We start from the raw sequence: 23,980 nt of genomic DNA, 5'->3' as shown, positions 1-23,980 counted from the left end.
CCCGGAGATAAGCGAGCGAAAATTGACTGGCAATTTGAATTATGCAAAAGAGTGAAGATGACCGGAAAGTAAATATTAAAAAATGGCAACGATTCATGCCGAGCCTCACATTGAGGTATTTAAGTATAAGGAGAAGAGCATCAGACATAATTACAAATAATAAAGAGCGGGTAAATAAAAATGAGCAACCCATTTCGGGTAGAGCCACCCGCCTATTCGCGCTTACACGCCTGTACACGTATAGTATACGCGTGACGACGTTGTCCGTAAATACGTAACGCGGCGGTTTACCGATCGTAAACCGTAACTCGTGTTAGCATTAAACCGACGCGATAGTTGTACCAAACGCGCAGGGGCGAATGCTCCTCTCGACAAGATTATATGCACTTCGGGAAGACCGTGGGGCGAGGTTCCTTTTTATGGGCTCCGTGAGTAGGAAGATTAACAACCGGGGAGAAGATATATTAGATTACCTTTAAAAAAAATTTTCAACTCCAAACTGCGCGGCGTGCTGCAAGCACGAAGATTCAGCCGCTTGCTGCGAAAGCGGTGAATTCACCCCGTTCGTCGAAATTCGCCAAATCGGAGCCAGCTAGGCGCGGGTTGGATATACTCGTATTATACCGAGAATACGGAAACGATTATCCTCGCAGACGAATCGTTATTATAAATTCGAGGGATGCGAATTAAGCTGATGCAGATTACGTCAACACGTGGTGAGTACGGCCTTGTTCAACATCTCGTTTCTATTCCCAAGCCCCGAGTTAATGCCCAAAGTTATTACACACATATACGTACATACGTACCTCGTATTATACGCGACGAAGACGCCGTTACACCATCGGCCGCGCATGTGCCCGATATCGAACGGCATAAACGCCCCGCAACGCGGAGAAAATTCCGCTTGCGACGGGACGTGTGCGATGCTGTCATCATTCCGCGAGAGTGGCGGCGCGCTTCGGCGTAGTCAACTTTGCACATATCCCGAAACTAGACCAACCGAACGCATTAAGGCTCGCCCGCTCCGCAGTTTCCGGACGCAAATACACCCGTTTCGTTACCCTGGAAAGCAGACGAGCAGCTATAGACGCGAGGCAAGGTACCCTTATACGAAGATCGGATATCGCCACTTCCTTCGCCTCGAGCTGCGGGTTAACACAACTTTGAAATTGCGTAGAGAGCCGGAAGCCGGCACACCTCACATCCTCCCAAAATTACTTCCAGAGTATAGGCTTAGAGGCCGTTCGGCAGATTCGGCGGATTTAAAAAACGCGGCCTCGGAGCTTCTCCGCGCAGGAAGTTAATATGTGTTTCAGTTTTACTGGGATAAATAGCTTCGGTGGAGTCTCGAGCGAATCGGCAAGGGTCGTCACTGACTCGATACTGCAGCCGCGGTCACGTAAAATGTAGGGTGAAATTAAAGCATTCCAGCGCAGTTTCCAAGCACCGAATTTTTCTTCTAAGAAAATTAACCTGCGAGCTGAAATACGGCCTGTGTGGTTAGGCGGGCTGAATATTGACGTTCGTAAAACAAGCCTGACGGTGCTTAACGACTCTGCGAGTCAACGAGTGAACTTTACCTACCTACGCGCGTCTTAACGAATAACGATCACTTTAACAAGGAGCGATGATGGGCCTCGTCGGAGGAAAAGGAAAAGGAATTCCCGAGGAAGAATTTTGGAATTTTTACGCACGTGTCACGTCAACGGTTTGGGAATTTTTTTCCTCAAGTTACACGCCTCTCAGAACAAGGAAGACCTTTCGCAAACTGCCGGGATTTTATTTTTATACCTTGAGGCAATATCGAGGGGAAAAACGGATAAAAGGTAACTTCTATAATTGCACGCGACTATACATCGCACCGCCGGATGGAATGCCCCGATACTTTGGATCTCAATAGCTTGCAAGAATTTATGAACTCGGTCATCTCAAATGCAGCCGGCCTACGTGAAAGGATCGATGAAAACATTCTTCAACTTATATACCAACCGATGAGCTGACTTGGTTTGCGAAAACTTCCTTTGCATGCCTTTAACAGCTCTTTCTCTCTCTCTCTCTCTCTCTCTCTCTCTCTCTCTCTCTCTCTCTACCTCTCTCTTCTTACTGATTTATTTATTTACCTACTTATTCATTTTTTCTTTACTTGTTGTTCACTTTGCTTCTATTTACCTTTATCCGTCGTTTTCTCTCTTCTTGCGTTATTTCTGCAATTTTGAGTTTTAGTACACATTTCATGTCACACGTGTGTTACATCGCCTAAGGGGACTTCTCCCAGGACGAATAAACGCCTCTCTGTCTCTCTCCCTCGCCCCGCTACCTTCGAGAGCCTTTCCCCGAACTGAACCCTGCTATCCGACGCTCGTCAAGGTTGGCAATTGTAAAACCTTCCTCATCTCTTGCCAGCCCCGGACACAGGATCTCCACCCTTCGTAATTCTTTTACCCTCTCCCCCCGCTACTTGTGGAATAGTCTGCCATTGTCTGTTACATCTGCGTCCTCGTTGTACAAGGCTAGGCTCATTCGTTTACGTGCGGCCGAGTCCATGACTATATCTAACGCTGATCGATGGCTTGCATTCTATACATTTTATCTACTCCATTTATTCTAGTTACTTGCCTATTCCATTTATCCCATTTATTGTATTTATTTTATCAATTTTTAAGCATTATTCAATCTTAAAGCAGAGTCTTAACGTTATAGTCCCACCCTTGAATTTATCTGTACGGCCGTTGTTCCGTTCCATTCTCTTTGAAACGTAGTCATTTAGTCATTCACCAAACCCCCGCGTACCCTTCTCATCTTACGCTAAAACTTTTTATTGTACTTTTCCATCTGCGTACTCTCGTTAGTTTTTAATATTTCCTTATGGTACAATGCAAGTGTATTTAGTATCATCACCTTAGCAAGTATCTAGGTTTAAAGAACGTTGCCGTTACCTATTATTTTCCCTTTGTATTTCCATTTGTATTTTCATTCTGTTACCTGCAGTATGCTCCCATTTGATCTTTGGCCTCAAATAAGCTGCGGCATTAATAAATGAATTGTGATCTCATGTAATCTCGACGAATAGAAAGACGAACGAATCTAATAGACGAATTTCGGAACTCTGCGTAAATTTCAGCCCTGCGGAATCCCGTCGTTCACAGGATCCGCAAAGGCGGAGGTGAAACTTGTAAACACAGAAAGCTTGGGGCGAAAGAGTGACGACGTATTTATGGTAACAATAAGACACGCGAGGACGATAGATGGCCGGATTCTTCACAATTTTTTGTCTCAACGTCCTTATGCAGCACCGCAGTACGAGATGCATGCAGTCACCTTTATTTCCCAGTGTCTGCAGCAAAGAAGAATAGCAAAGCTGCGGGTCGCGGATGCCTGGCATGTATACCTAGACGAAGTTCACGCCTTGTTTATTCAGCCGGTTTATCCGCGTTCAGGGAGGAGACCGGGGGACTTTTGTCTTCTTCTTCGTCTCCTTGAAACGTAGCAAAGATTTTCGTTGAGGCGCGTGGTAATTCTTCTGGAAAATAAGTCGCGGAGAGCCAGGACTCCTTTTCGCAGCCATTAAAAGGGGTCGCGACGGCTGATTCGTCGGCCCACGATTCGCTCGTTCCGAGGATCTACGTACAAGTGTACGGAATAATTCACACTTGTACACGGAATTCGATGAACAAAATCCGGCGTAAGAAAGGCTGAGCGACACTTACCGCGCCAGTTTTTCGAAGTGAAACGGAAAAGTTTTCACTAGGACAATTTTGCGAGCTTAGACGATTGTCGAGGAGTCTGCAGGCGAGACCCGAGGGACGGAGGGAAGTTACCCGCCGGCAAACGTCTACAAGGTAATTATAGCCCCGTAGTTTTCAGCCAACCCGACTTACATACATGCACACATCGTCGTTCCAACACACGCTTTGTATACCCAACATATACCTAACCATAGGTGGGGAAACGTGCATCCAGGAATTTCAGTGTATCCCCAGTAAGACTGTTTTAACTTTTCTTCGAAGGCGGGCTCATAGTCGGAACTGCGCCGTCTTTGTCGCTCTAGGTATACTAATCACTTGAAATTAAACGGATCGAACGTGTGTGAGGAAATCGTCTGATAGAATTAGAGCGCAATGAAACGTTACGTCCATGTTAGCGCGTGCACTCGACAAACTCGCGTACCAAAGGACTGTGATTAAGGGTTATGCTCGGACATTCTTACGCATAAACGAAGCCGAGAAGGTGAGACCGCTGAGATTGAAACCTCGCACAGGTTTTCGTACTGTGGCGGTAGAGAAGATGTTTGAGAGTCGATTATAATTGATAATGGTAAGACTTTCTATGGGAACCTGTAGATTGGTGCCTGGAAAGGGGGTCAGAGAATTACAAGCTCGTGAACGCGGGAGTTGCAAATAACTCGAAGTCGTCAAACGGCGTGGCATGCATATCGTGGCGTAATTATAAGATGTGTATGATGTGCCTATACCTATAGGCCGCGGGAAACCGAGCCGAGTAGGATATTATTGGTATTACTGCGCGCATCTCCATGTTCCCAGCTGCGATAGCGTAAATTCTTGGAATGAATTTAATCGCGTGATTCTGGGTAATAATAAACACAGATTACACGCTCCGAGTAGGTGGTGGAGGACTATGTGCAGAAGATTATTTCCCGGATAATCGGTGCAGCCTGAATGCGTGAATGGTGTTATCGATACGGACACCCGATTAAACGTCGATTATACCTGCGGAGTACAACCGACGATCAGATTCTATCTGCTCTCTTCCCCCCCCCCCCCCCTCTCTTGCGTTCAGTTGCTCAGCTCCGTTAACTCGTTGCCTAGGCTTTTTTTTAGCACTACACGCTATTTCGCTACGTTGTATACATTTGTTTCTATTATTATTTTACCATTTATCTCTGTATACGCCGTAAATAGTTACGTACAGCTCTCCAAGATAGTATTTTTACGTACAATTGATTATAACTTATTTATTGTATTGCACTATTTTAATGCTCGCTCTTTTTCTTGGGGTTAACATATCTACCGCTATAATACTGCTGGTTTACCCTTTGACCTATTTCTAGGCCACGGCATGATAAATAACAATCTAATACTATCTAATCTCTCTCTATCTCTCGACTCCTCGGTAAAGGCGCGCAGAAACGCTTTTACACAATTACTCGGTCTTATTCTCCGAGTTATACCCATCTCTCCACGGGCTCTAGTTACCTTAATTGCTAATCACTGTACGCGCTCCACACCGCGCCAGCTGTTTGTGCACCTCGGATATGTCTGATTTTCATCTAAAGTGCAGAACACGTTTTACTTCGTAAAATTACCACTTTTGCGCGAACATCAACGAAACGTAAGAATGATCGGGTACTGCTATAATGAATACACATTAACTCGAGAAATAAATTGTAGATTCGTATACCGAAAGAAAAATTACCCTGGACCCTAATCTTAGGCCTGGAGAAGCCATTAAAAACGTTTTCACGGTTGTGTAAATGATCGAAACTACCGCATACTTTAGGTGATTCAAGTACCATCGATCAGGGCTCAGGCTTTCCGCAACTATGCATGCGCGATATTTTTCTCACAGCGATAGAAACGAATAGACATCCGACTGTAGAAGGTGTAGCACAAGTATATGCCGTTTCGGGACCGACTATACGTGATCATTGCTAAACGGCGTGCTCTCGAGGAGACGAACAAGAAGGTGTATACGTATAGGTATATCGGAAGGGAACGTCGAGCAAGATTCATCAAGGAATTAATTTCTGAATCTTCCCTCGGCACGCAGGGAGAAGGCCATCAATATCCGACTATCTGGCAATCTGTACCTGCCTCGCGGAGGTTCCTCGATCGAAACAGGCCGGGGCGGGAGGAGGATAGCCGGGATAACAAGTGCAGCAACGAGCTGGATTCCGTTCGTCTCGGAGCTGCAAGAAAGTACGGCTAGAGCAGGTATCAAGGACCGGCGTTGCACTCGTGCACTTCCATTCTCATGCGGTGTACCTTCACGATCGGAGGACGAGGATCACGAGGCTGAACACGCGGCGCAAGGATGAAGATAGCTCGGCGCAGTCTTGGGCCGGGTATCCCAGGCACCAGTTTGACCCAGCCTAACCCCCAGCCTAGCCCAGTCTCGATCTATTCGATAAATTTCTCACACGCGAGCCGATCGCGACACACTGCGGGGCCGGAAGCTCTCTGCAAGTCTGCAACTCCGATGCAGCACACGTATCCGATACGTTGTAGGTAGGTACATGTGTCACTCGCAATCGTTGAATCGTTGCATCGAAAGCAGCGTTGGTACCGTTAGCGCGACGACGCAGGTCGGGGTTGAGCGCATCCTCGAAAAGTCAAAACTCCGTGGAAATGTTGAAAGCCATATTGGTCCGCGACTCGATTAGCTAATTTCGCCGGTTTCGTCCGATGTCGGAACTTGAAAGCGGTTCCACTAGATCCAATTAGCGACTGATTCGTCAGAGCCGATTTGCAGAGAGTTTCCGGTTCTTCGGATTTCGCCACGAGCCGCAAGGAACTCGGCGCTTTTCCACCCTGATGGCGTTATACAGTTTAAAGGAACACCGTTGGCTCTCCGAGGAGCAACAGCTCCGTGTGTCAGCCGGCGTCCGTCATCGGGGCTGATCGGCCCGCGGTGCCAATTCTCCAACTTCGACTATCGCGATTGCCGTGATTAATGGGGAGGCTACGGACTGATTCAATCGCGTGTGAACCCAGTGTACCAGCTTTCCAAACTTCGAATTCGACGTGTTGAATGATTGGTATTGTTTCAACCGGAACGGATTTGGTTCGGTGCACTGCTCCAGGTTGGATGGAGTTGCTTTACAGACTTCAAACCACCCGTTGCTGAGAGTTTGGGAGCAGAAAAGTCTGACTGCGAATCGAGCCATTGAAACACTCGCGGATAATGATGATAGTGCGTGGAGAGTTGAAACTGTATCTCGGGAAGGGACGCAATTCGTCGCTAAAAATCAACGATATTACAAATTTCAGCATGATACATTGAGAGTAAGTAGGTATTCATTTGTTCGTTTCCTCGGAATCCCGCGGTTCATATCAAAAAAGAATCACTCGTTACACCCGCGATAAGCGAGACGAATGGCGAGCGCGTAGCTTTAGAGCCGAATGAATTTGGTATTCACCGTGGTATACGAGAGCGGCAAAGTTTTTCATAAGTTTGCAAAAACTTTCCACGAACGATACTTTTAAATCGATAGATTTAATTTTCATACACTTGAAAGCTTTCCTTTTCCATGCTTGTTCTCTCATTTCTTTTTTTTTTTTTTTTACCCCTCTTTTTCTTCAGCTTGAAAATTTTCCCCCTAATTGTATTCGAATCATTCCCCTCGGCTTCGATAAAAAGTTTCGATAAAGGTGGAGAGACGTGAGCGATGCCGTATCTCCGAAATCCCAATTGAAATTACTCTACCGGACGTGTAATACACTTCGGAAAAATTTCATCGAACTGTGCCGAAAATTTCATCACGGATTTATAGTACTCAACGCAGGATGTAGAGATTACAAATTATTGGGCTGTACGTTTCGATCGTTTGAAATTAATAATTACCCTCGATCAACCGATGTTGCTCAAGCAGTAAATGGCCCCCTGTGTCTTCTCGGTGGACGTCATAAATTCGAGCAATTATAAATTCAATCCAGCACGCCGAGTAAAATGTTCACAGTAAAATTACACCGAAGTTATAAAGCGATGATTTACAGATCCTGCTGCTGGCTCGCCGTCTACCACCAAGCGGATATTCAGTGCGTACAGATTTTTCCTGCCTTCTTTCAGCTTTTATACCCAATCCAACGATCCTGATTTCCATACTTCGCTGCAACAGATCGGCGCCTCGTAGGTAGGAATGTGTGCGTATAGAATCCCTGTAATACACCAAACGATAACAGGTAATGGATGGTCGGCGATAAATTTCGGCCGCGTCGCGTCTACACCCCCTCCCCCAAGAACGTGGACTTATTTATTCAGTCTACTGCGCAAGTTTTTCCTTGGCTTTTTACACCCTGTTTAGGTCTCCGGTCTATACATACATGCCTGCGTCACAGGGTTTGGATGTAAATACATCTTCGCAATAAATAATCTCACGCGAAACGAAGGAAATGGACGGCACTTCGTAATATACCGTGACTGTCTATCCTCAAACTGTGTTAAAGAGATACGAGAGGACGTTTTCGTCATTGCCGAGAAATTACGGGGATTCTTTTTTTTTTTTAACTAGTCACGTGATCCGCGAGCACGGTCTCACACTCTGAAGGCAGACTTGAGAACAAGTGACGAAAGAACTCTGTCCCGCGTGTCATATCTGTGATCGTCGAGGCAATCAATCACGGATTTTCACAAAGTAACGATTTTCTCAACAAAAAATAAACTGTCAATAGCTTATGGACGGATAAAAAATGAAATAAGAAATGGGCGGCTTATTCTCGATGAAAATTTCTTTTACCCGGGACACCGGACAAAGGAATCAACCGAAAAGGTCCGACATTGATATGAAAGGACAACTACTTGGGTTAAAATAGGTTATAGCTGAGGAAGAGCACGGCGGTAACAAGTAACAACCACACAAGAATTCAATTCAAAGGATGTATATAATTGCGAACTTTCGAGCGAGAAGCGGCGCGGCCGAATGCCCGGGTTACGGAATTGATTCAATCCCATTAGCAGGCAGCAACACTCGTCAAGTCCGCTTCACAGTCGAATGAAGAGTCGCAAATTGGCCCTTTCCAATTGAAAATTCGATCCAATTTGTAGCAGAGGATTCGCGCGAGGTGAATCCGGCATACGTATCCTCGTTCAAAGGCAAGCGGCGTTTCCCACGCGCCAAATCTGCGTAATACACGTACGAGATAATACCACGCGGCACCTGAAGAGGTGCGCTTGGATAAAAAGCACCTCGAGAAAACTGCCGCGAGCTGCGGGATACCCGCGTCTCTGCCCCCAGGGTGAATAAATATCCAGATAACGAATGCACCCGACAACTTTTCAAAGTTTCGCAGACCAGCTTCGGTCCTCGACTGTATATCGCCGCACCACGATTTCACGATGATCTGAGAGGAGAACGGGAAGCCACGGATAAATTGAAGAGGCGGAGAGAGCGAGCCGCTTCGTTATACGCTCGTTGTGCAACCGATGATCGCATCCTCGGGGGACTTTCTCGCGAGGTTTCGGGCCGCGGGAAGACCCCGGCTCCTGGCGCTTCTGGGGCTTCTAGGGTTCGAGTATAAGCAGCGGAAGAAGTTCGCGGACTACGGCCCGACGGCGTTGCGGTGTCGCGGTGTCGCGGTATTGCTGCATAATGGCCGTGGTATGGGCGAATTTTCATCACTAACAACCGGCCATTAAAAGTTGAGCGGATCGCCTTGCCGTCCGTTTCTATAGCGGAGAACTCGGCATCGAGCAAGTTTGTATAGGTGCAGTATAGTCGAGTTTTTTCAGCCCAGAAGACTTTCCGCCATCCCCTCTCTCGCTCTCTCTCCTCTCGCCGCGATACTTTATAGACGGCAATAACACGCCCGCCATAACCGATTACGGGATCGATTGATTGTGGGCCCCACAGCCAGACCGATCTGACCGTTCGTGTCTTGCTCTTCTCTCCGGAAAGAACCGGAACACGATTCTGCAACCGCGCCGGGATCGAAGAACGTGACGAAAGTTCTGCGAGTTTCGTTTCCACCAGGGAAATTGGAGTGCTTGTTGTATGCCTGCTTCATCACCGCGCCAATCATCCTGAATTAGTATAATTCAGCCCTCGACTTGATATGTATATATGTGTACTAAACATGTATAGCCTATCCTCAATTTAAACTTACATTCGCTTCATTCTAGCGTCAAACTGCACTTACTGTTAGGTATATATCGTTTGCGATTCAGGCGAATTAACTCTCCTCCAATTTTTCCACCGCTCAGTAGAAATAATTAGCTTTCGACTGGCACGTTGCAAAAAATATCCACCTCGCAGCATCCTGGAGTCTAGAGGTTATTAAGTTTTCGCGAGTCCACGGAGTACAAGCCAAGATTCGAATCGAAAGTAATCAAGGCTTTAAAAGTTTCCCGCCACTATTACTTATTCATTTTGTACACAATTTTTTACCCAACATTCGTCTCAATCAGCTAAGTTTTTCCCCTCCCCCGCTGTTCCAAACCCTCGCCCGTTAACGAGAGTTCGCTTATCAAATTCGGTGGCGCAGATTCGTGTTTCTGCAGAGTTTAATTTTTGACGGAAATTCGGAGGTCTTTGAAAAGTTTCAGGTCACTTACTTTCACGAATGATTGATCACAAGATCAAGTTTCAAAAAAGAATTTGCAGCCAAATTTTCTCGTCCCGAAATTGGCATAGGAGACTGGAACAATGCCCATAGGTAATAATCTGCAGGATCTTGCGATGTCAGAATTTCGAATTGCGATATGCTCGCGACGGTACTATCGATGAGCCGAATCGACGATTTCCGAACTCACCGATCGTTATCTTGCACGTTACGTAATCATATACGGCGATTCGTCACACTTTCGTTAATGGACGTTGTGCGCGGGCCTTTTGTCACTATCCATTAAAAGTCTCTCTCTCTCTCTCTCTCTCCCATCGTCAGGCTGGATTTCCTCTCGCGAGCCACGGCGAGGCGTCCTCGATTCCAATCAGCGCAAAACGCACCACTTTTATGCGTTTTCACTGAGGGCAAAACAAGTGGCCGTCACGTATAGATATACAGAGTTTATACAACCCTGCGCCACCATTAAGCCAGCGAGTCGTTTTTACCTTTGATTATTCCATTCTAATGATTCTTTGATTATTTCATTCATTTTATTTCTCCCCGTCCCGGGATAGAACCGTTTAACTTTATCCTCAGGCTCACAAAGACGGTCAGCCTGCCGTTAGCATTACGATCATTAAGGCTGCTGTATGACTGCTTGCAACCTACTCTGAAACCGAAGCGCTCTCTTCCCATCGAAGTCGGTGATTTGAAACTCGGCCAAATGCTGACCGAGCATGAAAATCGAGAAGTAATAGGTGGAAAAAAAAATTCAAGTGAACCAGAGAGTACTCCAAGTGGCATCCAATCCGGAGGCTAATTGGACGAGTGTAGCAGGGAAAAGAATTAATTGCTCATGCTTCGAGATTTTCCGTCCACAGGATTGGCGGGGAAGAAGGATCTGATGCGATCAACATTGAATGGGTGGAATATTTTATCCTGCTCGTTTGAGCCTCGCGTGATTTGCGGCAAATAGTAACATCCCGTCCATCCTCGGTTGGCGGGCAAAAGCTGTTGCGAGCTTGTAAAACGCGAAAAATAATTGCCTGCAGAGCGAGCGGCCGGAATTAATGACAATTTAAGTTAGCGCCTACCTAATCTCGGTAAAACTAACGGCGGTGCAATGCAAGACAGGGCGCAGTGCAGTGCAGTGGTAACGAAATTTATCTAATTGCTAATTAACAAATCTATTAAAGGGATTTCTCATCCTCCTCGTATAATATCGTTAAACTCCACCCTGTACAGTTTTACGAACAATTCTCTCTGCAGTCGCTTGTTTCCCGGGTCACAGCGTCGTGCAGCTTGGATATAACGAAGACTTCGAATTGGCTTTGCAAGCCAATATCGCGCATAAGAACTCGCAGCTCTTCAATTCGATACAATATTGATATTCCATCAAGTACAGAAACCGCGCCCCGTATTTGCACGAAGGGCAGAAGTAGCTGGTCTCGTCAAAGTGGCCGGGGATATGAAGTATATTTGCAAATAGAAAAGTATACGTGGCTCCCCGGTGCATCGGGGTAACGGCCGGTCCTGAGAGGATGTGGAAGGAAGTGCGCTCGAGGCTGGGTCTCGGTGAATGGGAAAGCGGTAGAAACCGAAAGAGAAGCACTAAAACGAAACAGGGTAGTTTTCTCGTGCTATCGAGTCTCAAATTACACCGGATAGAACTGGCACTGCCAATTCAACTCTTCCCATAAGAGTCAGCTCAACTTTTCGACGTGCATCTCGAACGACCGCACGATCCACCTTCCAGGCTACGTGACCGCCGGAAACATCGAACACTTTTCCAGCTGCTCCTCAGAGCCTCCGTTACAAAGCGTTTGCGGTTTACCTAACAGAAACACAACACTCAACGCGCGAGTAGCATTGACCGTTGAAAGCTATGCTGGAACTCAACTCAGGAGTACCGATATACCGTCGAGAAATATTGTATCGACAACGGTATAGAGCAATGAGTTGAAGGAACCTTCGCTTCGGTGTAAATTTATACGGGTAGGTATGTGTGAACAAGTGTTGCGGAGAATTTTTACCGGATGTGACAAGACTAAGGTTGAACTAACCATAATTGACCCTTATCCAAGATTAAACCTGACGGTGATACCAATCTTGATTACTATCCCTGTGTGGGTGGAAGGTATCCTCCTATATGCCAATATGGCGGCAGTACGATAAAATTTTTCGAAAAACACGCAAGCGTGTCCTGTGCAAACGGACGGGGGTATGTGAGCTCTTTTTAAATTCCGTTCAGGTCCGGCCTGCAGGCGATCTCCCAGGGTGCGTAGCCCGTCCCTTGGCAATCTGCCGTAAGGGTCGTGACCCTTCGTTGAGAGTCGTGTCTCTTCGCATCTCTCGAGTTTCGTTATACCCAGTCCAATTTTGGATGTGGCTTGTGAGCGTACAAGCGAGAAGTTAAACCAAAAGCGTAGGTACGATCAGAAACTTGGCGAATTGACTCGGACGGGCGGGTCAACTTTTGCCCCAGAAGCATGTCTTTTGATAACCGTGCAACCCGGATATTCAAAGGCCGGATTACGGTAGCGGAAACCGCCGAGGAAAGCCGGTTGGACATCCTGGTTATACACTGGCCAAAGAGCCGTTATTTGGGACAATTAGTCACGAATCTGATACAAGTTACCTCTGACTACGGGCGATGAAAGGGTGGATTATTGGCTTGTCATGACGCGCTGACCGCCACCAGGATATCTCGACCAGGACTGCTTCGCGTCTGGTAAGCCGTGCTAAAGAGGAACGGGGACGCGGGGAAATGCATGCCGCAATGACAATGAGAGAAGCACGGATCGTTGACCATAATTATCGAATACCTTGGCATCGTAGCATTCCATCCCAGGCTCTCTCAGACAATGAATGAGCAATAACTCTTGTCACGTTTCAAGATATATGGCACGCTGCCCAGGAGTCCCAAAATGTGCATCGCAGGTTAGGACAATACTTTCGGGAGTGGGCAAATTAAAAAAACAGCGAATCGTTCACATGGGTAAACTTGGAATCGCGTATAATGCTGATAACATGTGCAGGTTCACAGCAATATGCGCTTTGATGATATCCAGTAGGAAGACATGATTTTTTACCCTCCAACGTTCATAGGATATTAAAAACTCCAGTAGCCGTTCCTGAACTAGACAGGTAATTGGCCGTAACAATTTTCTCAATGGTCCCATGCTTCCTCTGAACGAATCGGTAATTATTTCCCAAGTCTTTGGTAGAACTCCCATAACTTGCAGCCTTATCCAAAAAAGGTATGTCTGGCATAAACTCGTACATACACTGCTTATCTGCCAAATAATTTATTAATTTTCAAAAACACGTCTTTGCGAAGCCAACTTCCAAGCGATCATTGTACCCTTCAACAAAGATTGACGCGATGACTAAATCAACTTGACCTGGACCAGTTTATGCAGGACCCTGATCTTCGACGTTCCCAGTGATCAGTGCGAACAGATAATCTTCGGTTCAATAGGTATGAGAGTAATATTTGCGGAGTACACGACCGGATTATAATTCCACATGTGCCGAGTGTACATTAGGCGGGTGGAAAACGCGCGGTGTACCAGCCCAGCTTAGCTCATGTATCATTTGCTGGAAGAGCCCTACGGCGATGCAACCGTGCACTTGACCAGCGACGGCACGGCATGCGCTGAACTTTCTAAAGCGCATTAGCGCTTTTAAAGCCGGTAACCCATGGCCCTCCGGGTCTAACCCTAGGTACCCACCATTAGTGGGCCACCAGCGACGCGTCACTTAGCCATTCGGTCCACACCGTTGCAGGAATAACTCCGCGTAGCTGACGCGGCGGGGTGGATGTCGCGAATCTTTTACGGGAGTTGAATGTTCGCCAATTTTTAACAGCGCAACAAATGATTCCTTCATCACCAGCTCGGGTGATTTAGTTGCGCTCCAGGCTCGCAATGTCGGGCGGGGAAATTTCCCGATGAAGGTCCTGAACTCAAAGGCCACGATCACGAGACGACCAGACAAAAACTCACAGAGGTGAAGACGGTCCCAATCGCGTTACCGAGCCGCTAAACCGCACGAAATTTGTCGAGGAAACACAACCGCGCCGCCAATGGTAACGAATAACGGTGCAATTAGCGTCAGCCCGCACCTGGGGAATGAGAGAACCTCTTTATGCCGGTGAAGCTTGGAACTATCACGAGTCTAATTATGGCCGGACATTAGTGGGGAATGCGTACGGCATTCCTTGACGCTGCGGTGCATGGCCATGTGCAGCCGTTATAAGGACGCCGTTGGCAACCGCGCGGTGAACGCCGGACTAACAACTCGTGAAATCCCGAATTTCCCGTCGACGTACTTCAAGGTGGAGTTTCGGCCGTCATGACGATAATCCGGGCGTCAGTTCACGCTGTGGAATTCGGTCGATTAGACTTGAGTTGGTACCCAATTACCTTGCACGGACAGCGCGCGCCGATTCTCGCTGTTTCCGGCGTGATGCTGTACCGGAACTAATCGAAAATCCCGTAACAAGAGAAGACCGGCAAACTAACGTCGACGATAAGCCCTCGTCTTGCCGGGCGTCTAAAGGCTTCCGTTTTCCGACCAGTTTCCCGAAGTACATTAGGTACTTCGTATGTAGGCGGTCTGAAACACGAGTCGTGATTGTCACGTGTGAAAAGAAAGGGAACTAATCGGATTGAGTCCGGACTGACGGATCAGTAATTACAATCTGAGTAGATTTTCCGTCATTCGATTGCACGCACGCGCGAGGCTTAATATAACTCGAACACCGAAAGGGGAACATCTGTACGGGGCGTTCCTCGTCTCTGGCGAGAAAAGCGCGAATGGGCGGCGATGTTGCCGAGGGACCGAGAGGCGCTCCCCGGATAGTTCGCAAGGAAGCGATTCTGCTTTGTGGCTGTTCAGAGCTGGTATGGATCACTTGATAGATGTTCCACGCGGTTCCGTAGGTTCAAGTAGCTTGATTGCTCCGAGACGCCCCTGCGCGCTTCTTGAGCCTTAATATACGGAAATCCCGGCAGTTTGTATAATACCGGTTGGAAAATCGGTCTCGAGATTTCCGAAACGACAATGGTAGCAACGTGGTTAAATATCAGCCGAGATTCCTCGTATGTTCGAAAGTTGTTCGTCAAGCTCCAAGCTCGCAATCGCGACTCTGAAGAGGACGGAAGAGAAAATGGAAAATAAAAGCAGGAGATATCGTAATTGATAGTTCGGAGAAGATTGCTACCTACGCAGTATATACGAACCGAAATGGTGAGAATCAATTGATTTATTTTTATGCACAATTCGTGTTTGATCATGATTTACAAACGAACGTGTGTTTGATGCGTAGCTGAAGCGTCTGGCTCTCCGATGCATGGAATAATTAATTAATATTTTCCCAAGTAAAACAAATAACGTATCCAGCAGCAAGCACCTCAAAGTACATATTGCAAAGTTGTGTTTACCCACGAAGAGATGAACGCTCGATACCATTTCGTTGAAGCCGCATGTTTCACCGTGGTATATGCATTCAATTTAGTCCCTACCGTCGTGTATTATTTTTAACTTATGAGAAACGAGATATCGATCCTTGGCCACGCGATGCTCGGCCCTGCCAGTCGGTCCCTGATGGAAATAAAATCGCTTTGTGGAGGTATTTCTCATCCCTCGGTATCGAGGCAGCCCTGCGGTAACCGGAGAGCGTTGAAAACCGCCAAGCGAAAAAATTTGTTTCACATATCGTTTGAAGCGTTCATAATATTTTCGCAAAGTTTGATCCGTAAAACAAGGCATTATCCTTCCGCATATAAGTTGATCACTCCACCGCTGAGCTGGTTTAAATTCCTACCGGAAGTAGACGGTATAATGGCTTTGCTAATTTCGGGCACTTGATGCGGATGATTTCGATGCGGCTCGTTCTCTAATATTTTACACGCTCGTAAACTGGGCATTTGTTATTCCATTAGCAAAATGGGAGTTTGCCATTCACGCGCGATGGTTGGTTAGTAGATAACGTTTAACGAGGGCCTTACAACCCCACGTGACGTTCATCCGTGGAAACTCTTCGCGAACGTTACATGATGACCGAATTCAATTTAATTCTCACTAGCAATTCTCAGGGTTAAAAAAATAAACGTTACTAGTCTGCGCAGGTACGTAGCTACGTTACACTGACTCTGTGTTTCAACTACTCGGATGAACAAATTCACGCTCAACGGTGATAAACTTTATAGCATATCTGCTTATTCTCCGAAGTGTCCGATAAATAAGCGAAGCATTAAAACGACTCTTGGCTAAGCGTGAGTGTGTTTATTTTTAAACATTTCTCGTGGAGACGTCGCGTTGTTTGAAAAACGAAGAATCGGATAATTTTTTTTTTTTCTTGCGTATATGGTACAGACGATCTTTAAAAATCGGAATCACCTAAGTCGTATCTGCAGTCACTGAATAATCGATTAATGCAGGTGAATAAAATGTCGCGTTGTATCGTTGCTGCTTGTTCCCTGTTTCACAATGTACAACTTGTTGGTACTATAGGTATCGCATATATATATATATATATATGTGTGTGTGTGTGCGTGTATAATTTATATACTTCCCGACGTCCCAGCACCGCGATATAATGACATGGTTTCGTTTCACACTGTCCTTCCCCTGTCTCGGCGATCAATTATATGTCGAACGCTGCTGAGCTCGGGTACAAGGTAATCGTTCTCTCGATAAACAATATTCTCTTGGAGTTGACAACCGTCTAGTACTTCCTAGGTAATTATTATGATCGGTTTAATTAAATACAACGAGGACATTAACGCAATTAGTAGCATTATTCAAAGCTAAGCACGATCGGCTGCAGCTTTCGCTGTTATTATATTTATGAACCTACACTACTGGTGAACCAGCTTCGTGCTTCATATGTCGAACGAGGGAAAGGAAACATTTCCCGTGCGCACAATTTTTTCCATTTAGGGCTGCGAACGAATGTGCTCCCTCTCCTCCTGGATTCAAAGTTTGATCACGAACGCATAATTGCACCGGTTTTCAAGGAGTTTGCACCCTAAAGTAGGTACATGCAGTCTCGTTGGAGAACTCTTCCAAATTGCTTCGTTTAAATATGTGTTACAAGAAACGCGGAAAAGTTTGCATTGCAGCTTGGGAAGTTGTCGGGTACCCACTTTAAATTAACGACTATATACGACGATTTTGCAAATTGCATGAAGGTACGGGCTGTGTAGCAAGTTGGTCTACGCTCGAGTTCGATTCGCGTAAAAGATATTCAAGAATCACGAAAGTTCGTCAAGTTGAGTAATGAATTATTGAACCTGAAATTGCGGAAGCAGAATTTCCGCGATGGACGACAGGCCAAAGTGCATGTTACATGAAAAAAATTGAAACCAATTACGGTGGCGATGAGACGTGCCTCGTTAGTCGAAGAAGAAGAAGACGATGAAGATGAAAAAACCTGCAAAGTCCAGAATTCTCACAAGTCTGCCGAAGGTTCGTATCTCATACGCGGCGACGTGCTTGTGTTGATTGGCGTTAATGCGTTCTCTCGCATATCTCCACTTGCAGAGAGTGAAATGGTAATTCGTTAAACGTGCAATTTTGCTGAGCGAGGGGATGAAGGAAGGATGAATGAACGGTCAAAGAGACAGACTAGCAAAATGCCGGTCAAGTCACGAAGGAGAAAGGCGGCACCAGGTGCACCAGCCCGGCACATTCCCTCGGGATGTAAATCTTACGGACAATTTCACCGGCTGTATTCCGCAGACTCGTGCTGCTGCCGTAAAGCGATACACTTCCATGTACTCACCGTTCACGTCCGCGTGCGTGTAATTATCGGGTTAAACTTCGAAACGTTAAAACAGTTCCGGTGTAATAAAATGCGTTAACTAAGAACCTGCACTGGGAACCGTGAGACCCTGCGGCGAACATTTGCGATGCGGAGGCCACCGCATATACAGTCCGGACTGTCCGCGATCCCTCGAACGAATCGCTTGACCCCTGGTCGTGGCACTTACGCGATGTCGGCTCGCTTCGAAACGCCCCTCAATCAACCCCCGCATCGGCGCCGATTTTCAGTGAAACAAATCGATCCATTTACGGATGACCGATTGGGCTTCCAAGTTCAAAAAGCCTGTCCGATTTCGATCGTTGAGCCTCTTATCTAAGTTGTTGGAATAAATGTGACTGCAAAAAACGCGAAAGTGATGAACAAATTTGATCAAATCGAGACTTGTGCCTGAAAAATGTTGCGATTGCGCGATCACCAGTTTCACTTGGAATTCACCGAATAACGGTTGTCGGTCGGAAAAGAGGTTGTTATTACTCTGAGTTCCGTAGCAGCGGGACGGCGAGTCGTAAATATTAACTTAAATTTGGCGATCGTAAAAATGATATGTAAGAATTTTTAATGCCTGTAAAAATCGGCTTAATGAACCTCGCGGTTTCGGAGCAGCACCGAGTGCAACGGACTGTTTTCGTATTATATGGATGAGCGAAATGGGAATACCGGGCGAGCGAGCGAGAGAGACGAGGAGCGCTTGCATGCGGGATAAAAAATGGTGAGCGAGTATCGCGAGACGCGGACATGTGGGCAGAAGAAACAGGACCGTTGAGAACAATGCGAAAGCGTTTGAAAGGCGATTGCATCGACACAGCTGGGCTTGACGAATACGGCGAGTCCTCTGACCACCTCTCTAATCGGCCAATTAGTCATGTGATCCCTGACTAAATTACAGGTACTAACCAACCGGCCTGGCCAACCCGCGGCCCGAGAGGTTAAAGAGTTAAGTAAGATAATATAAGCGGTTTACGACACTGAGGCTGTGCCAAGGGGGAAGGAAGAGAGAAAGAGAGAAGAAAAAGGATGCAGGGGTATCCGGCGTTGAGCTTGAAGCTTTACAGGCCGTTCGGAAACTGGCTGCCTCTGCACGAGCGCAGAATGAGAAACTCGGAGAAACGGTCACTCGAGAAATTCAACCGACGAACAAAGTTTCCACCGGGGCATGTTTCCACCGGGTGCCGGTATATTCTCACGTGCAGGACAGTCGGTGTTCGACGGATTCGAAAGAGTCCAGGTTCCACCGGCCCCTTCGTACCGAGCGATGCGAAAGTTCCATAAATCTATTTGAAATCCCGGCATGTTGACCCCCCGCGTATTATTTCCTACAGTACTACGGTAATCCGTTGAATTAATGGACATCCGTGTACATTAGGAGAAGTAGGAGGAGGAGGATAAACATCTTATAAATCAATTCTGTCCAACGTCGAAACTCCCGCGTGCCGCGGATCTTGCGGGTTAATAAACGTGTTCGTTGATTCGGGTAATAGATGGCCATATGCGCACACCGACGGCAAACAAAGGAACAAGTAACGATCCTCGGACAGGTTTTACTCACTTATTTATCACTCCTCTCTTTCTTGCCACGTCAATATCTAACGAACTATGAACTCTACAACGTGTGGCAGGTGCCCGGTGCTCCTGTCAAATTCCGAGGAGAATTATTTGAAATCTGTCACTGCAGGCGCTTCGCCCCCAGTCGGAGCGACGTTGTGTTACAAGTTTATTACCGACCATGCCTCGCCTCGACCCGCTGATCCATCGAACATTGTGAAAACCTGGCCCGCCGGACCTTTCAGACATTATGTAGTAGGAAATGTGAAAATCCGTTAAATCCAATTCCCCCCCCCCCCCCTCCCCCTTTCGATTCTCCGCCGCTCCAATACTCTACGTCCATAACGAAACAACAATCGATGGACCTTTCTTGCTTCCGTAATCCTCACGTTCGCCCGGCTTTCAGTTGTCAGAAAAATTGATGCACTCTCTACCTATAAACTCCGGATATCTCGCAAGAATATTGTACAAGTTTTGCTCGAATCTGCAGGTATTTGAACAATCAAGTCCTCCGAGTGCTTCGGCTTTCGTATAACAATAATAATTAATGAATTCGAAACCGAGAAGCCGATAAAAATACATGCCTGACACAGTTATGAACGTAAGTCTTGCAAATGAAAAATCTTCCACTCATTTCGTTTACCAGGTATCGAAAGAGACGGCGGGAACATCTGGAAGGCAGAGGCGATCGCCTGTCGTTCGAATCCACTTGAGCGAGTTTTACGATTAGATGTGGATATACAGAGCGGTAGTGTCTTCTTCGAATGGCCACCCTAAAACTATCAGATTACAGGTAGCGATAGGACAGGAAGAGAGCCCGTGCTCTTGGCCTGCAAGCGTAAGTCCCTGTCTTAAAAGGCGAACGAGTGATCGTGATCGTGATCGTGATCGTGATCGTGATCGGGAGGCGGGCAGAAGCCACGGGCATTAAATCGGCTTAAAATTGGTAATCCGACGAGGTTTAGTTTAAATAAGAAAGACAGGAGCTGGCCCGCGGGTCATCCGACCGTGAGGGTTAATCGTATCAGCTTGACACGTATCGTGAATTTTTTACTTTCCATCAAATTCAGAGTGTTAAATTTGACGTTGTATAGTTAAGTATAAATTGGTCCTTGCGAACATTTCACCGCCATACAAGTTGAGCTTAGGACAAATGCCAAGATTCTCAAACTCTTAATGACTTACACGAACGCCGTATGGTAGGAAAAACCGCGTCGATTGTAAGCAAGATCATCAAAACCAGTTGTTAATTCATTTTCGTGATATCGTTAAATAAAAAAACTGATCACGTCGATCTGAAATTGATCAGTAGTGATTTGAGTGATTATGATAACTTCTCCTCTACCATAAATACAGAGAAGCAGAAAGTTGGAAGAACAGTTATACGTCAAGTTCCCTGATAATACCTGCACGCTGATTACAGGACTCCCTGGACTGAGTATATATTATACGACGGCATCCTACGTCGGATTGGATGCACCGTGCAAAGGCACAAAGAGATGGGTGAAGATAGGACAAGGAGAATGGGAGAAAGAAAAGCTTGATAGAATTCCGAGTGAGAAGTTTCAATCTGGTATTCATAACGATTCGGTTAACGTCGTGCGGGACAAAGGTGTACGAGAAGAGAGGAGGAGATCAGACGCGCCGTTCTCGTTCCCTGGCACTGGATTGGAATTTAAATCGTAATCGTCAATTTGATTCCGGAAATCCAGGATCGTCGCGTCCGCGCCGGCAGCTCGCTCAACTTTCTATTAGTTTCGAGCAACAAACGGACCACCGAAGCGGACAAAACGCTGCGGCACTTTTATCGTGGCCAACCGAGCGGAAAATAGCTAATATTCCGAAAGGTTTTCACGGCGAAGGAATAAGGCGACGACTTCTTCGCACCCCCTACACTTGGTCTCCATTTTTAATCATATGGTGGCCGGATATCGAATCTTCGGTATACTCAGACTCGAGTCGGTAAATCACTCCTCGAGAATGATTGTGCCCTAATTAACGGCGTCGTTCCTTCGAGGCCTTCTTCGGCGTTCAATTGATAAGACCCGTGGTCATTTGTAACAATTTTTGACCAACGGAATCCGCTCGCTGTACTTTCATTTGTATCCCATGTCAATAGGATACAAGCAAAAGGATAATCAACTCCAGCACCAAATCCGGCGTGCCTTCTTTCCTTGGGTTCACATCCATCACTGTGTCAATCCCCGGTTCGTTATCATGCATCGACGAGCTTCACCCCGCAGAGTTGTCAATTTACTCGGCACTTCACTACTGCGGTGATACAGTGGTGATTTCTTATTTCTTAATTTTTGTACACCCATTTACGTTTGCCTCCACCCAATGATAAATTTTTCCAGACAACAATCGCAGGTAAAGTCAATGATGGTATTATAACTTTGGATAATACGTACCTACGTAGGTACGCGAATTGATGAGTTGCAAGTTGGACGGCAGTGAAATGCGGTCGAATTGACACCGAAGCCGAATGATTGGAGGCTGTCGTATAAATTTTGACGGTGCAATTAGCGGGTAATTCGAATCAACGAGGAGCCGACAAGCGGATCGAGTTCCGGAGCGGGATATTGATTAAATGTGTATCCTTCTGACAGCGGCTTGGTGGTGGAAGGGTGAATATGCAGGAGCTCCGTAGTGGCGGGCGCATCTGTAGCGATTCTGCAGCATGCCAAGTGAGGCCGGGGTAAAGACCATTATCGCAAAATGCTAGCGCATCTTAATTACGCTCTGAAGAAGATTTTGCAAAAGGATATAAATCTCGTCGAGGCGCAGCGAGGCGTCGCGCGTCGTGTGTTCCCCGACTTGGTCTAATTCCCGTCGTTCCTTCATACTTCACCCCAAGCCGTCGTCGGGCCCCGGGTCAAGAGCAATTATTTCCGAAACAGTTGATTTTAATTTCCTCTCTAACGTCACTTAAATTACAACTTGTCTGCCGTATATAGTAAGCGAAGCGCCTTTAATAATCCAGCAGGCTCGAACCTGGAGGCGTTATGGAGGCTCTTGTATACCTGCGTCGTTGGAGGAGCCACCCAGCCGCAGGTGGGCAACAAAAAATCAGGGTCAAAGTTCGGTGAAAAATGGATTCGAGAAGGGATGGAAAGAACTGTGAGAAGCGGAAGCGAGGATCGAGGCGTGATTAGGGCTCTGAAAAAAAGCCGTTTCTGAATACGGGTTTGAATTCGAACGTCTTGCCGACTACCTCGGTTCATCCGAGGCGGTAATGCTGATCAGAAGCGGGAGCGTCTCGCTGCATATGCCTACTCACAGATCGATTAATAACGGCGTAAAGTAACGGGTGCGGAGCTCGAGCTGAGAACGTCGGTAGAAAGTCGCGGTATCGATCAAATCAATCACAAGATGGCTACCCGCTCGTTAATCTGCCGTTCGTTTGTATTCAAATTAGTGCTAGGCGTCTGTGTACCGACGTGAATACTGTATGCACCGAGCATTATGTATGTATAATGTATATATATACCGTATTGAAAGATCAATTTATACCGCTCGGTGTAAACCAGCCACGGATACTCGTGGCGGTCTGGAAGGTGGACGGTTACTCGGTATAATCGTGATATATGACTATCAATGCTTCCAAACCTCGTTATCGAGCCAATAGAATTTAACACACGAACTTGCAGTCATTAAATTTATGCCCATAATCCACCGCGTGCCACGTTTTCAAATATACCGATTGCGCTCTCTCTACAGCGTTTGCACCGCAGTCTCATCGATCCGTCGATTCGATCATCATGATCCGAATGTACGTATACGCAATACTGAACGTAAACACTCATCGGAACTTTCAGGCTGCAATTAATAAATGCCAAAGATCCTCAACAAGATCGTCAGAACCATCCTCTCTAGCGTTGGACCCACTTACACTGTTGAATTTATTATCCAACTGAAGGTTTGCAATTTCCAACGGAATAAGCCAGTGCAGGCAGAACCGATGTCAGAGAAGTGACATTGATATAACTATTGGAGAGACCGCGCGCAGCATTTGAATTCCGGAAGAGTATCGGTTCGTAGGTACGCGGGCATGCTTCCGGAATATTTTTCTAGGACGTGGACAGAAGTTGGCGGTGATCCAGCCGGGGCTGCAGGCTGAAGCAGCCCCGTGTTGATAATGCATATTACCGGGCGTCGCGCTGCCCGTTACCATCGCAATAAAACCGAGTCTCTTTCCCTGGTTCTCCATTTACCCCCCCCCCTGTCTTTATTTCTCTCTTTCCGGGCTGCAGCCTCCTCGTCGTCAGTGGCCCAGCTGTTAACCGGGTGTATAGAGGGAACTAAAGGGGGTCGCCGTTGCACCCCT

General features: G+C 46.7%; 1 protein-coding gene across 1 annotated transcript in view; it reads right to left on the bottom strand.

Annotated features, from left to right (window-relative positions):
- LOC124184829 overlaps positions 1-936 on the bottom strand; it is a 49,647-nt gene extending 48,711 nt beyond the window's left edge. The window contains exon 1 of the mRNA XM_046574936.1: positions 807-936. Within this exon, the coding sequence (XP_046430892.1) occupies positions 807-874 (68 nt within the window). The 5' untranslated portion in view covers positions 875-936. The remainder of the gene's footprint in view (positions 1-806) is intronic.
- Positions 937-23,980: the final 23,044 nt, after the last annotated feature.

Source organism: Neodiprion fabricii, chromosome 6 (genome assembly GCF_021155785.1).
Source record: "Neodiprion fabricii isolate iyNeoFabr1 chromosome 6, iyNeoFabr1.1, whole genome shotgun sequence".
Classification (NCBI taxonomy): domain Eukaryota; kingdom Metazoa; phylum Arthropoda; class Insecta; order Hymenoptera; family Diprionidae; genus Neodiprion; species Neodiprion fabricii.
The sequence above is the reverse complement of the archived record's forward strand: the minus strand, read 5'-3'. Positions and strand labels throughout refer to the sequence as shown.